General features: G+C 38.4%; 1 protein-coding gene across 2 annotated transcripts in view; it reads right to left on the reverse strand.

The window, feature by feature from the left end:
* LOC114871459 (amyloid beta A4 precursor protein-binding family B member 1-interacting protein-like) overlaps positions 1–13,121 on the reverse strand; it is a 138,019-nt gene that overhangs the window by 72,841 nt on the left and 52,057 nt on the right. The window contains exon 1 of one of the 2 annotated variants that reach the window (XM_029177382.2): positions 4,019–4,287. The exons of the other annotated variant lie outside the window; for it this stretch is intronic. Within the exon in view, the coding sequence (XP_029033215.2) occupies positions 4,019–4,195 (177 nt within the window). The 5' untranslated portion in view covers positions 4,196–4,287. Of the gene's footprint in view, positions 1–4,018; positions 4,288–13,121 lie in introns of those variants that run through there. 2 annotated transcript variants of the gene reach the window in all.

Below are 13,121 nucleotides of genomic sequence, written 5' to 3' on the forward strand. Positions count from 1 at the left end.
TCTACTGTATTTCAGAGGTGTTTTCCAATTAATTTCAATAAAAATTCCTGCGTCTAGGTTTAATCGTAATACCATCGCATTCGCAGGTCTGGGCCACGACAGACCCAGCTCCGGCATCCGAGAGTTAATTCAGTTAAAGCATGAAGCACATCGAAGAGATTGGTTCGCGAAGAAGGCGCAAGAACCATCTCGTTCTTCTGGAGGGCCCATCAAAGAATCAGCTCGTTGAAAAGACTCATCTCCTAAAGAATCCTGATGTTTTACAGCGTTAGAAGCACCATCCACCATTGTCTTTCCATTGCCTTCTCCGGGTAATTCTCTCGAGTGAACAAAGAGACTGTTCTTCGTCGTTATCTTAAAAATCCTTTTCAAGACGTCGAAGACACGCGTTCGCAAGGGTGGTAAGGTAGCGTCAAGGTGGGCCAGCGAATTTTTAGCTCGGCTACGAAAAGCCCCGGAGAATCCGTAGGAAAAAGAGGTCGGGACGACAAAGGATTTCTAATGGACGCTGGCCACCAGAGGACGCCTTATAAGGCGAACATCACGAGATGGTGGCTCAACCTCCTTTTGGTCTCTCACGAGTATCTCGTGGCGACTTCTGCGAGCGTCCACAGGCGCCTCTGTGGCCGGATTTAGACCGAAAAAGAAACACCGGGACTTTCGGGAAGGCGACGACAAAGACGAAGATGAAGAGGAAGGTAGTGGAACGTGCACGGAGCCACGGTACGATCGTGACCGGCTCTCGATCCGTGGATCGATACCACCGACAACTTGGTATTTTGCCACGAAACGATCGTGCAAACAAGAATTCACGAGCTTTCTCGGAAGGCGTGCCGAATTTCTCTACGATGCAACCAACCGTCCTTGCTTTTTTCGATTTTCTTTCTCTTTTAGGTGGATATTTATGGATAATTTGTAGCAAGTTGTATACAGATACGAATTTAATAAAAATTAGGGAAGAAAAGATTTTGAATACTAAGAAAATTACATGGATTACATTATTTACATCCTGTATCAAAAGCAGTAGCAAAATTCTTATGAAAAAGATTTACTTTTATTTCTACTTTTTATTTATAAAAATATATTATTTTTCTTATTTTGTCAAAATAAAATGTATTACTTTTATTTATTCATACCAAACAATGTATCTAATTTTAATATCACATACAATTTTTTTGAATTTTCTGCTTCTTTTAATTATTCATTAATTAAATACAAATTAACTCGCAGTTAGCACCTAAAGTGTTTAATAGAGGCTAAAGAAGAAAACCACTAAAATCTCGTCCCAGAAGCTCGCTCAAAGGGAAGCCATTATAAAGGCGCCTAATGCCTAAAGGGTTAAATCTATTCAACTACCTCCGAATCGCTCAATCCGAGTGGCATCGGCTGGAAACAAGTTGTAGGGTTTACCGAAGGGTATCAAGAGGCCATGATATTCTCGTGAATCGCGTGATTACGATTCGGTCAAATCTCCAAATCGATTGGAATCTCGTTCATCGATTACCCTTTCTCCTCCTCCTTCGTTACCAAACAAATCGATTCGATTTCGACCTGTGAAACGGTCCTCGTTTCGGCGTTCCCTCAAACGTGTCTGTATACAATGTCGTAAATTATGCAACGAAACGCATATATATGTGTACGTACGTACAGCCCTACGAGATTATCGTCGCGTGCATACATATGTAAACGGGCATGACGCATTCGCATTCATGTATGCAGATTCGAGACGGTCCGAGAACCTTTGAGAAGCAATCGACCGACCGACTGAAGGCCCCTTTATTGTCGGATCGGGATGAATACCAAGCAAAACGCTGCTAAAACCTGGCCAGATCGAGCTTCTTCGAATTTTCATCGACCGGTTCGTTTAGAGAACGTATTCCTTCTGAGAAATGCTTGGCTACCTCAGCATCGTTCATAATTGAAGGGTACACTCGCGATGAAATAAGGCTTCGCTAGGGAAAGTGGCGATATAGGGGAGGTAAAAATTCTTAAAATCTTCATTTTGATTAGATTAATATTAAAAGTAATTTAGAAAAAAAGTATACTATTTTTTAATTATTAAATATTATAAAATTTAGTATATTACTGAGAAATATGAATTTAAATTTTCCAGCGTAAGATTCCTATATTTTGAAATTTTTATTTAAATTTCATTTTATGAATTTAAGCTTCTAACTTACTACCTGTCATTGTTAAATTAATTATTATTAAGTTAATCATTATCATTAACTGATTTTAATGATTTAAAATCATTAAATTTGCAAAATGGCTAAATTGTACAATTATATTCTAATATTTTATGCTACAAATCGTACAATTCAGCAACATAATTTTTAATATATTATACAATGAATTTGAAAAAATTAAAAAATTATTTGCCGCCTTTCAGTGAGAGTAATGTTGCCATCTTCTCGAATTTAATATCATAAAATAAAAGAAACTAAATACAGTAAAATTTCATAATTTTTTTCCAACTTTCTCCAATTTACTCGTTCGATGAACAGTTGAAAACATCTAATCAAATCAACTAATATCTATTCACCGTTGAATATCTATAAAATGGCTATAAAAACTGGTATAATGCTACGTATAAAATGAGAGAATATCATATTAACTTTTTTCAGCGACGTTTAGAAACCTCGATCATATGTACTGATGTATGTTTTATGTTTGAAAGGAAGTGTTTTAGCCATTAGTCCTATTAGCCTCGTTTAACCAAACCGCGATAAGTAGCTGTTGTACGGGCGAAATCGTTTGTCCGTGTTCAAACAGCTGTTTTGAAACCGCGGGAATCGATGAAGCATCATTACGTTTTCATTGCTGAAATCTATATGATTAATGAAGAGCAATAAAACATGATTTACACGGTTGCGTGCGTCCAATTGCAATTAGAGAGAATGAAACGTTTCCATTTCATGAATTTTGATCAAACGTGATATTAAAATACCCTTTAACGCGTAATAGTGAACTATGTTAAAATCAGTACCTTTGACAATTGAATTGAAAAAAATTAATTTAAAATCGAAGAAAAGTCTTCGAATAAAAATTTTATTTTTAAAGCTTTGATAATACTTTATGAGCATATAGTATCAAGTGTAATAAATATGACGTTTCATGTAGCTTAATTAAGAACAGGACCTTGAGAGAAATCAAGAAAGTCAGCTACATACTTTCAATTTCTCGTTACAATTAATCCATTATTCTGTTACTCAAATATCTCGTTACACCAGTTCTTAATTTGCGTTTTCTTGTTCTCATTTACGATTACTCCGATAAAGCAGGCAGTCGCGAAAGACAACAAAGTGCAGGACCGTGCAAGTATGTTTCTTCTCTTGGTACGGTCCTTTGCGCGAGCTTCGAGGTCGACTTTATTGCGATAGGAAATATCGCGAGTCATGGACTTGTACCACATACATACTCAGATCGGCCCGAGGTCACCAATAACAAGATTGCAAGTAGTAAAACCGTGTACCGAGATCGCGAATACTAAGAGCGCGGGTGGTGAAATTGCGAATAAGGGTCTTGCAGATAGGGAGATACCAAATAGTAAAATCACGAGTAGTAAAATTGCGAATAGGAAGATCCCAAATAGTAAAATCACGAATAGGGAGTTTGCGAATAGGAAGTTCACAAATAGGGAGATTGCGAATAATAAAATCGCGAGTAAAAAGCTTGCGAATAGAAAGTTTACAAATCGGGAGATTGGGGATAGTAAAATCAGGAGTAGAGAGCTTGCGAATAGGAATACTGGAAATATCAAAATTAGTGGAGAGCTTGCGAATAGCAATATTGCAAATATCGAAATTGCAAGTGGAAATCTTTCGAAGAGCAATATTGCAAATATCAGAGTTGCAATTCGGGAGCTTGCGAATAGCAATATTGTAAATGGAAAAATTGCGAATAACGATAGCCCAAAGAACAGTATTGGGAATAGCAAAATCGCAAGTAATTAGCTTGCAAACAGCTCGCAAATAGCGAGATAAAAAATACCTAGATCACTAATTTACATTCAACTCACCATCTGCAGAAGATCTCTAAGTTGCGGTGATCGAGCCACCCTCGAGGACTTCGTTCTCCGCACCGAGACCAAGCTACCCTCCTTCGTCGCCAGGATCCTCGGCATGGTATTCGATCTGACTAATCGATACTCGTCTCCAGGATGCCTTCTTTTCTTTCTAAACGTACCGCACAACATATTTTGTATCGAATACTCTTCACGGTGCCGTCAAAAAGTCACCGATTCACGATCATCGATCCAGCTCTGTTCCTGAATTACACGATCATCTGTCACTGGTTCGCGCGGTACTTCCACGAACGCGTCAGTCGTTGGAATATCTCTGTCACGATTTCGATCGATCCACCGATGGTACACCCTTTCTGTTCGTCGTAAATACGCCGACTGTTACGCTCCTGGGATTCCTAAGCTTCATCCACACGTATAAGTCGACGGACACGAAGAACCGAATATTTTTTCTCACCGCCACGGCAGCATGGCGCCGCGTACAGATTCCTGCATCTATTTAACTGTCTCCTCCAGCTCCGGTACTCGCTTAACCAACCCTCTTTCTCGCCTCTTTTATTTCTCCACGATGCTCTCTTCTCGGCCTCTGAACCAAGCTCCCTCCGCTTTCGGCATCTCCTTCCGTCCACGACTCAGCCACCTCGGCTTCGACAGTTACTCCTCTTCTTCTTCCACGACCATCCAGCCTCCACTCTGTCACGGCACCCACGTACTAATTAACAACCGACGACGCGTACGCTCGTTCGACCAGGATCGAGGTGATCGACCGGTAAAAGGAACTGGTTGGATCGATGCTAAGTGACCGTGACGATCGCTCGAGTCTCCTTCGTTCACACGGAACGGGTTCACGATTTTAACAAGGAATTCCTTTGTCTCGTGATCCTTTGATCCTTTTCAATACATATATATATCTATATATATGAATCTTCTTTAACGATGCTTCCTCGTTGTTATTTTTTAAAAGAATTTCTGATCGATTCTCGATCACCTCCAAATGATTTTCAAGAGATAAACAGTTGTCTTCGTTTAATCAGCTGAGTTGTTACTTGTAACTCTTTGAATCTTAAGGACAATCTTCTTGCGTCGGATTGACTTTGCCAGAGAGTTTACGAGGTGACCGCTCACCTGTCGCGTGGAGTCACCCTTTTTCCGATCAGTCGATGTTTAATTAACGGAATCTCAGGCAGCTCGAGTCGCAGTGAGAGCCGAGAGTCGACTGAAGGCATAAGGCTCCGGTTGTGGTCGTCGAAGGAACCCCACCACGTTGATTTCAACAACACCCGGCACCCAGCCCGACCGGACGACCTGGTCGCGTGGCGCTCGGCACAGATACGCAGTGTTTCTCAAAATTCTCTCCGATGCACCCTCCTCGATCTTCACCTTTCGATCGTGTCTTCATCTTCGTTTCATTGAAGATGAACGCATATTTGCAATCTCTCTTTTTCCTTTTAATTTTGTATATAACAATCCGTTTCGATGGTAAAATATTTGAATAAATCACAGTTTGTATTATTTTTTATATTAACTTCATAAATAAATTTTCTACTTCTTTCATGTTTTCTCTTTCTGTAACTGGGTTAAATAAATATCTTAAAGATATATTATGTTTAACTTCCTTGTTTGACGTTCTGAGTAATTATTTAATTAATGTCACAATGGGAATAGTGTCGTGTAATCAAGAATTTCAGTCAAGTTCAAAGATTCTTTCTTGCACGGAAGACAATGGTAGCTCGTTTCACTTCCTCTGAGAAATTTCGCGTTACACAACGGGCCGGTTCGCAGGAGGCGCACCTATGGATGAGATAATCTCGAAGGACTCGTTGCGCGATGGAAGAAACGAGGAAGTATTATGATCTAGATGACCCAGTTCGGGTTCTTGGGTTTCAGAATCAGAATTCTTTCATATTCCAAGGATCTATTGTGGCGACGTGATACCATCTCGTTCGATAATCTTTCAGCCTTTATAAGGAAGCTTAGAAGAAAGAAGGCAAAATATAAAATATGGAACTATTATTTTTAATCCTTGATAAGCTAATTGATATTAGGTCACTTTTTATCAATTTTGTAATTTGTTGATTCCTGATTTTGTTAGATATTTGGATTTTTTAATTCTCATAATAGAAAATGAGTTCTTATGCTGACCATGAAGTCAGCCACCATGAAATCTTACTAACAATAAGCCTTGAGGGCGTGCAAAGTCCTTGTAGCGGTTCGTGACAGGAAGCAACCGATACCGTTGATCAATGAACAGTGATCATTGGTAGGAAACAGGAAAATAATACATTTTCGCTGGAACGACCGGTTCCGGAGCTCGTTGAAACCGCAGATATTCACGCATGAAACAGGCCTTCGGACGTGAAATTAATAGCAATATTCAGTCATGTTACGCAAGATGACAGATGTCCCCGATACACTTCGAATCATCTGACCTAAATCCTTCACACAGGATCAATAACAAAGTGATTTTTTAAAGAAACAATTATCTTTAATCTCTTTCTTCATGAAAATATATGAAACCTATAAGTTGACAATTGCAAATAATTGAAAATTATTTAGCTAATTGATTTAATTATTCCTTTTATTTCACTACCAAAATTTAAATATTGATAAAAGAACTAATGTCAATATTCAGTTTTCAATTGGTTACATTTTGAAAGCGAGGTCGCCAATTGATAAATGGTAAACAAATTTTCGATTTGTTTCTGTAACTTTTAAATTGTAATTTTGTATAATTTTCATGAAATAGAAAGAGTTGACCACCACGCTCTGACTAATGAAACCATCGACTGACCGATTGCATTTGCATCAGAATTGCATTGATAATAAAACGTGAGCAATGCAACGAGGGTGGTTCTCGAGGGTGTTTCGCGCACCCTACGTCGAAGGAAACGGATATGCAATTTTCGAGTGAGTCATCGCCGCTCCCACAAACGATTCAGCGATTCTACATGCACCTGATACTATCCTGTGAATACTGCAAGGTGTGACTAATAAACAATCATCATTTAATGTTAATCAAGAAATTCACAGTTTAATTAATGTCCCTTTTAATATACACACCAGAGCAATCTACTCTACCACTGATTATTATTTACTTGAAATTCCATTATGGAAATGATCAGTTTCCAATCAACAGCAATATGATATCTCGTAATTTGCGGTTAAAGCTAATTAAATTTTACGCAGCGAGGCATATTGCAATTCCATAGAGCTGTTCAATTTTAATTACCATTCCCAGATTAATAGACCGCTGGCCCGTTCTTTACCATTGTAGTCCAGCTAATGGAACGGCCGAACGGCGTATAATTAATCCATTAATCTTGGCAACCTTAAGCAGCCGGTGAAATGGCGGATGGAAGCTTGTAAATTGAGTTTTCCCTGCGGTAGGGTGAATGAGACGTCTGTTACCTTTTCCCGATCAATTTTATCGGAAAGGAACAAGGTTGAATTTAATCTTAGCTGGTTGCATATTAAAGTCTGACAGGATTTGATGACATAAAACTATTACGAAATAGCAATCATGCAATATCAATTTTAAGCTTAAGGTTTGATTAACATTATTTAGCGAATAAATTGATAAAATAAATCATTACATTTGCAAGAATTTAATAAAACTGCTCATCTTGACAAAAGGGAAGGTCTAATTAGAAGCTTCTGTCTAATAGGACTTGTGACTAAAAAAGCTTTATACAGCAATTAATAGTTAGCTCTAATAGACCTAATTATTAAGAAAATCACAAAACAATTGGATAAATCACAAGCATAAATTCTAGAAGACCAAAAACAATTGTCTCAGGAGTAATAGCGTTACTTCAATCCTTGGACACCTAAACACGATCACAGTACATATAGGATTGAATTCGAAGCTAAATTGAAAAAGTTTGCCAAAAATTTGAGAATCCCTGGTTTTACCTGGAGGAATAACGCATGCGCCACGACCGACAGATGTTTCCTCCTCGCCAACTGTTGCACGCTGCAGCGTCGAGAGCCGAGGCTGCATCCGATTTACCAAAGAAAGAAAGAAGAGGAGAATAAAGGAAGAAAAATCCATCTTTCCTGCCTGCATCCATCCCCGCTGTGCCGGTCGAGCCCTTGGAAAGAGGAAGAGCCTTTTTGTCGACTCGTCTCGAGAAAGGATCCCCGTACAAGGGGGTGGATCGCCCCTATTTAGAACCGTGAACGTAGCCCTTATGTCGTTAGACTCGATCAACTCCGACGATAAGACTCGAGACGGGACCTAACCCAATATACTGACCCAAAATTGAAATTTATTGGACGGACAATTCCTTTGGTTTAGGGTCTTTATGGTTTTAATGCCTCTTTATTGTTCCTAAGGCTGATCAAACTTTTATGAGCAATAAATCTTTATGATATTGATACGTGATCGAAGGATTAAGAAAGGAGGCTGTATAGTTAGAATTATTTCTGCTTTAGAGAACATTTTTCAACAGTGTATTTTTGTTTAAAAATTGTAAAATATTAAAATTTGTTGGAAAGCAGTGACTGTAGTTGAGATTCTAAGTGGCTTTAAATTTTTTTAAGCTTCTATTGCAAATGACAATGTTCATCTAAACTGAATTTTTTAATATAAATTTAGAAAGCTTTGAGACGAAAAAAACAAACTTAAATTGTGTCAGAACTTCTCAAACAAAGATTGAGAAATTCATAGATTGAAATTAATTCTAATTATCATCAGCCTCCAAATTATTATTTCATCGAAAAAGGAGCAATTGAATTGGATCGAGTTTCACGGGTCACTTATGCAGTTCCAGAGGGCTCATTAAAGAGCGACTTCTTCGGTAGACACCGTCATCGAAATCGAAACGAGCCACGAAGAACCACCTGCTCGGTTGTGGTCTCGCCCCGGCAATTCGCGTACGTGGCGAGATTTATCGTGGACGGAATATCGAATGGCGAGGGTACCGGCAGTCCTTATTACAGCTTATTAAGCGGCAGTAAACCGCGTATCCATGATCCAGGAACCGGTCACGAACGAGAAGCAGATCCTTTGGTATCACCTGCTTCTACCTCCGTCTCTCTCTGCTTACCTTCCTCCTCCTCTACTCTCCTTTATTCTCTATTCCCGTCTCGATGTTCCTTTTCCTCCCGTGATTCCACGATATTATCATCAAGTTGCATTCGAAACATTAAAAAATACTTATTCCTACTTCGGTATCAAAAATTAATTCAACGAATCTCTGATGTCCAAATTAAGCGATTGAGTGGAATAAGACATTGAAAATGAGGCAAGTGCTTGCATCTGCCCAAATTTAAAATTTCTACTTAGTTTCTTTAATTAAAAGAAATTTATTTGATTCTTTTTTACCAGTGGCATAAATCCATTCCATCGTGCTGTCCAGGTTCCTTATACGTAAAAAATCTAATTGCATTTTATAAGTTGGTCTCTTCAAAGGGACAGAGGAGGATATTATCCGTGAAGGTTCGAGAAGCATAGGATGATGGACAGTTTAAGTACGCTCGTCCAGAGCCTCGTGCTCGGTACCTGTATTCCCGAAGCCCGCCATTCTCAACACCTCGGGAACAGGGGAAGCCTGTCCCGTCGAGTATACGCGTCGTCCTTTGGCTTGCAGCTGCTTCGTAGCTGCAGCACGTGTTCCTCTTCAGCAGGGGCAGGTGGTTGGCGTCGTTAAGCAATCGCCTCCCCCTCGACGAGCGCCGAGATTTCACCGTGGCCACGGTTGGCCAACAGGAATAAGAGCTCGACAGAGTGAAAAGAAAAAAGAAACGGAAGAGAGGACGGTCCAGCACGGGTCAAGGAGGAAGGGAAAAGGTGTCCGTGGTCTGACGAGAACGGGGAGATAAGGTATCGAAAAAAGATCATCAGAAACGTACATCGAACCGGATTATACGGCAAAGTTAGCGATCTTCGCGGAAATCGGATCGCCGATGGATGGTTAGAAGCAGCGGTTTCACCAGCAACATGATTTTGATGCTAAGGGGCGTGTTATAGGATCACCGGGTTGATCGTTACACGAGAACCTTCGCTCGATTGAATGTTGATTAAATTTTAATAAGTTGATTATCGGGAGGTCGAGTCGGCGGTCGTTTAGTTATTTCAGATGACTTTATGAAAAATATTGTTACTGATTGGTACGATGAAATTAACACGATGATCGTCATAAAAAATTATTAACAACACTTTCGTTTTAATAAAAATTTCTACAATGATAATTATAGAAATTATTACTGAAAGATTGAATATTCTAAATTTACTATTTTAGAAATGTGAAATGATTTGCTATTAGAAGAGTACTTTTAATTATCACCACCGTCACCGATTTGGATTCTAACACAAGAAATTATACGCCTATTTTCGAGCGTAATCGACTACGTGTTCCTTCTGTTCTGAAACCTTTAATGACACCGAAAGGTCGTATAATGGAAGAACTTCATGAATTTCAAGCGAGGCCAGAAGGTCCTCGGGAGTTCTGCGGTAGCAATATTTCCAGTTGCACCCACAGATCTCGAGAAAGATTAGGAAAGGAGCGCAACAGATGGTAGACAGAACGTATGGCTGATGTCCTGATACCAGTTTTCTATTCCTTCGATTTTCTGTGCTATTCACATAAGAAAGAAATGGAAATAGATTTCTTTCTGAGTTTGGAAAAAAGTTTCAAAGTCTGCAAACTCGAAAAACTATCTATACAGCTCTTCAAATATTAATTTCATACTATCACAGTTATTTACTAGAAGCCCTTTCAATTTTTCATCAAATACCAATAGAAAATTAATTAATAGTCTTCTAGTTGGTAATGATTCATTTGCTACTTGATCAAAATGGTCAAATATAAATTGTTTAAAACTTTCAATTTTTCAATACTCAATTCCCTAAGTTAAAAAAATTATCTCATAAAAATTATATTCTCTAAATAGAAGGCTCTTTTCATGGCGTTCGCCATCGTAGGGTTAAAACGTACAAACATAATAATAGACAGAAAATAACTAATGTAAAAGGGTTAATAAAACGAATGGTCATATAACAGGTGACTCGAGAGTTCTGTAGCATAATATTGTTACTTCAGCAGTGCTTTTACAGGATGGAAAGGATATTACCTTATGCAAGAAGAAGCATCGCAGCATCAGTTTCACGTACATTGCAACGATAACGGTTCATCCTGACCCCGAGGCAAACGAAAACAGAAGCCTCAGAAGAGACGCGGAAGCGAGGATCACCTTACGAGGATACGAGGGATACCAAAGAGGTTGAAACGAAGGAAGAAGCTCCACGAAATTGCAGCTGCCTCTGGGCACGTGGCCTGAATCCCTACTCGACCTATTCCGTCCACGTTTCATCTCCTTTCCGACGCTTTTCTCTGTATTTTCTTCGCGCATAATGGAGGAACTATCGCGTCGCATGGCCGACCAGTAACAAAGAAACGTCCTAGATTTCGAAACCAGCTGCGTCGACTATGTTGACCATGGTCAAAGTTCCTCTTTTGAATTTTCGATCGATGCTGTGTGCCTTTTCAACTCTTTGCGCTCTGAATATGCCTTCCAGGCGCAGATAATGTGCACTTTCTCGATTCAAATGCATACTGGATGCTTGCATATGAAACGAACTAATATTTATTCACGAAATTCTTAAAATGACATTCAGAACGAATTGCTTTGAAATTGTATATTCAACTTGATTGCAGTTGATTATATCAGATTGACCATCCAATTCATTTAGAAGATATACAATTTCTGAATGGAATTTTCCAATATTAAATATTCATTCGCTGTATTTTCTCTAAATATTGTATTAAATTATTAATAGGTTCCGTTGCGAAATTCCCAAAAGAGTAATACACGAATTTCACTCTGTTCAATTATCTCTTATAACTGATAACCCGGCATATTATATTAAAAATATTCATGAAACGTTTATATAATCATTTTCTCCAAACCTTAAGCTTTAAATTGACGTACCACAGATGCTATTTTGCGGTACTTTTATCTCATGAAATTGTGCCAGACTAATTACAGAAACCATACAGCTGTAAATTGGTCGGTTCATTGTTCCAATGAAGAACCAGCCACTTCATATTAAGAATACTGATGAAATGTTTACATAGCAATTTCTATTAAAGTTTAAGCTTTCATTTGATATACTACGAGTGCCATTTCGCGGTACTTTTATGTCATGAAATTTATACTAGAAGTTTCGCTATCGGATCCACTCTAGAATTCAAGTCTCTCGCTAAAGTGATCCTTACTTTCCTTTATCGTTCCTTCAGAACGATCCAATTCCCCTAATTCTTCTATAGAAATGTTCCCGGTAACGGTACGATAATTCTTCGAAATTTTTCGTTCTGTCAATGAAACCCGACGGTAGAGAATTACAACCGGATATAGTAATATTGCCGAACAAAGACGAGCGTGGTAATTAACGATGCTAAGAAGAGCCGCGCGGATGCGGATACAACGAAGCCCGCATACTAATAGCCGCCGGAAGTCCTCAGACATTTGTCTATTTTATCGTGGACGTATTTCATTACTCTTCTAACACGGTCTGGATTTATTGTGTCAAGGACTGAACGATGTTATGAATATATTGGTAACTTCTTAATTAACGATTTACATGCGAATGATTGTATTCGTTTGTAAAAGAATAAAAAATGAGGGAATTTATTAAAGATTTGATAAAAAATTGATTATACGTTGATTATAAAAATTATGAATATTACTGCATAATGCAAGATGTTGAAAAAATTGAAGTTTTATCCAACTTTAGTAATTATTTAATTTTGGTATTTTCAATGTTTTGCAACTAATATTAATAAAACATGTTAATAATTATAATAATTAATTTCTATGGTTATTGTTTAAAATTGGATAATTTAAATGATATAAGTATGTTAAGAAAATTTTAATAGAATTGTTTTTTTTAAATTAATTTTTAATTTTAATATTGTAATGGAGGCGATTCGCGCCACGTGTATTCGAATCCCGAAGGTTGCAAAAAGACCGGAAGATAAGTGGATAAAGCTTTACTGCTGATTGATAAAACAGGGAGCTGCATCGAGCCGGTAAGCTACTCGATGCGGATAATGCAACGTCAGCTAATGCAACTGCATTTTGCAGTATCAGATCGCGC

This window comes from Osmia bicornis, chromosome 2, assembly GCF_907164935.1.
Source record: "Osmia bicornis bicornis chromosome 2, iOsmBic2.1, whole genome shotgun sequence".
NCBI classification, from domain to species: Eukaryota; Metazoa; Arthropoda; class Insecta; order Hymenoptera; family Megachilidae; genus Osmia; species Osmia bicornis.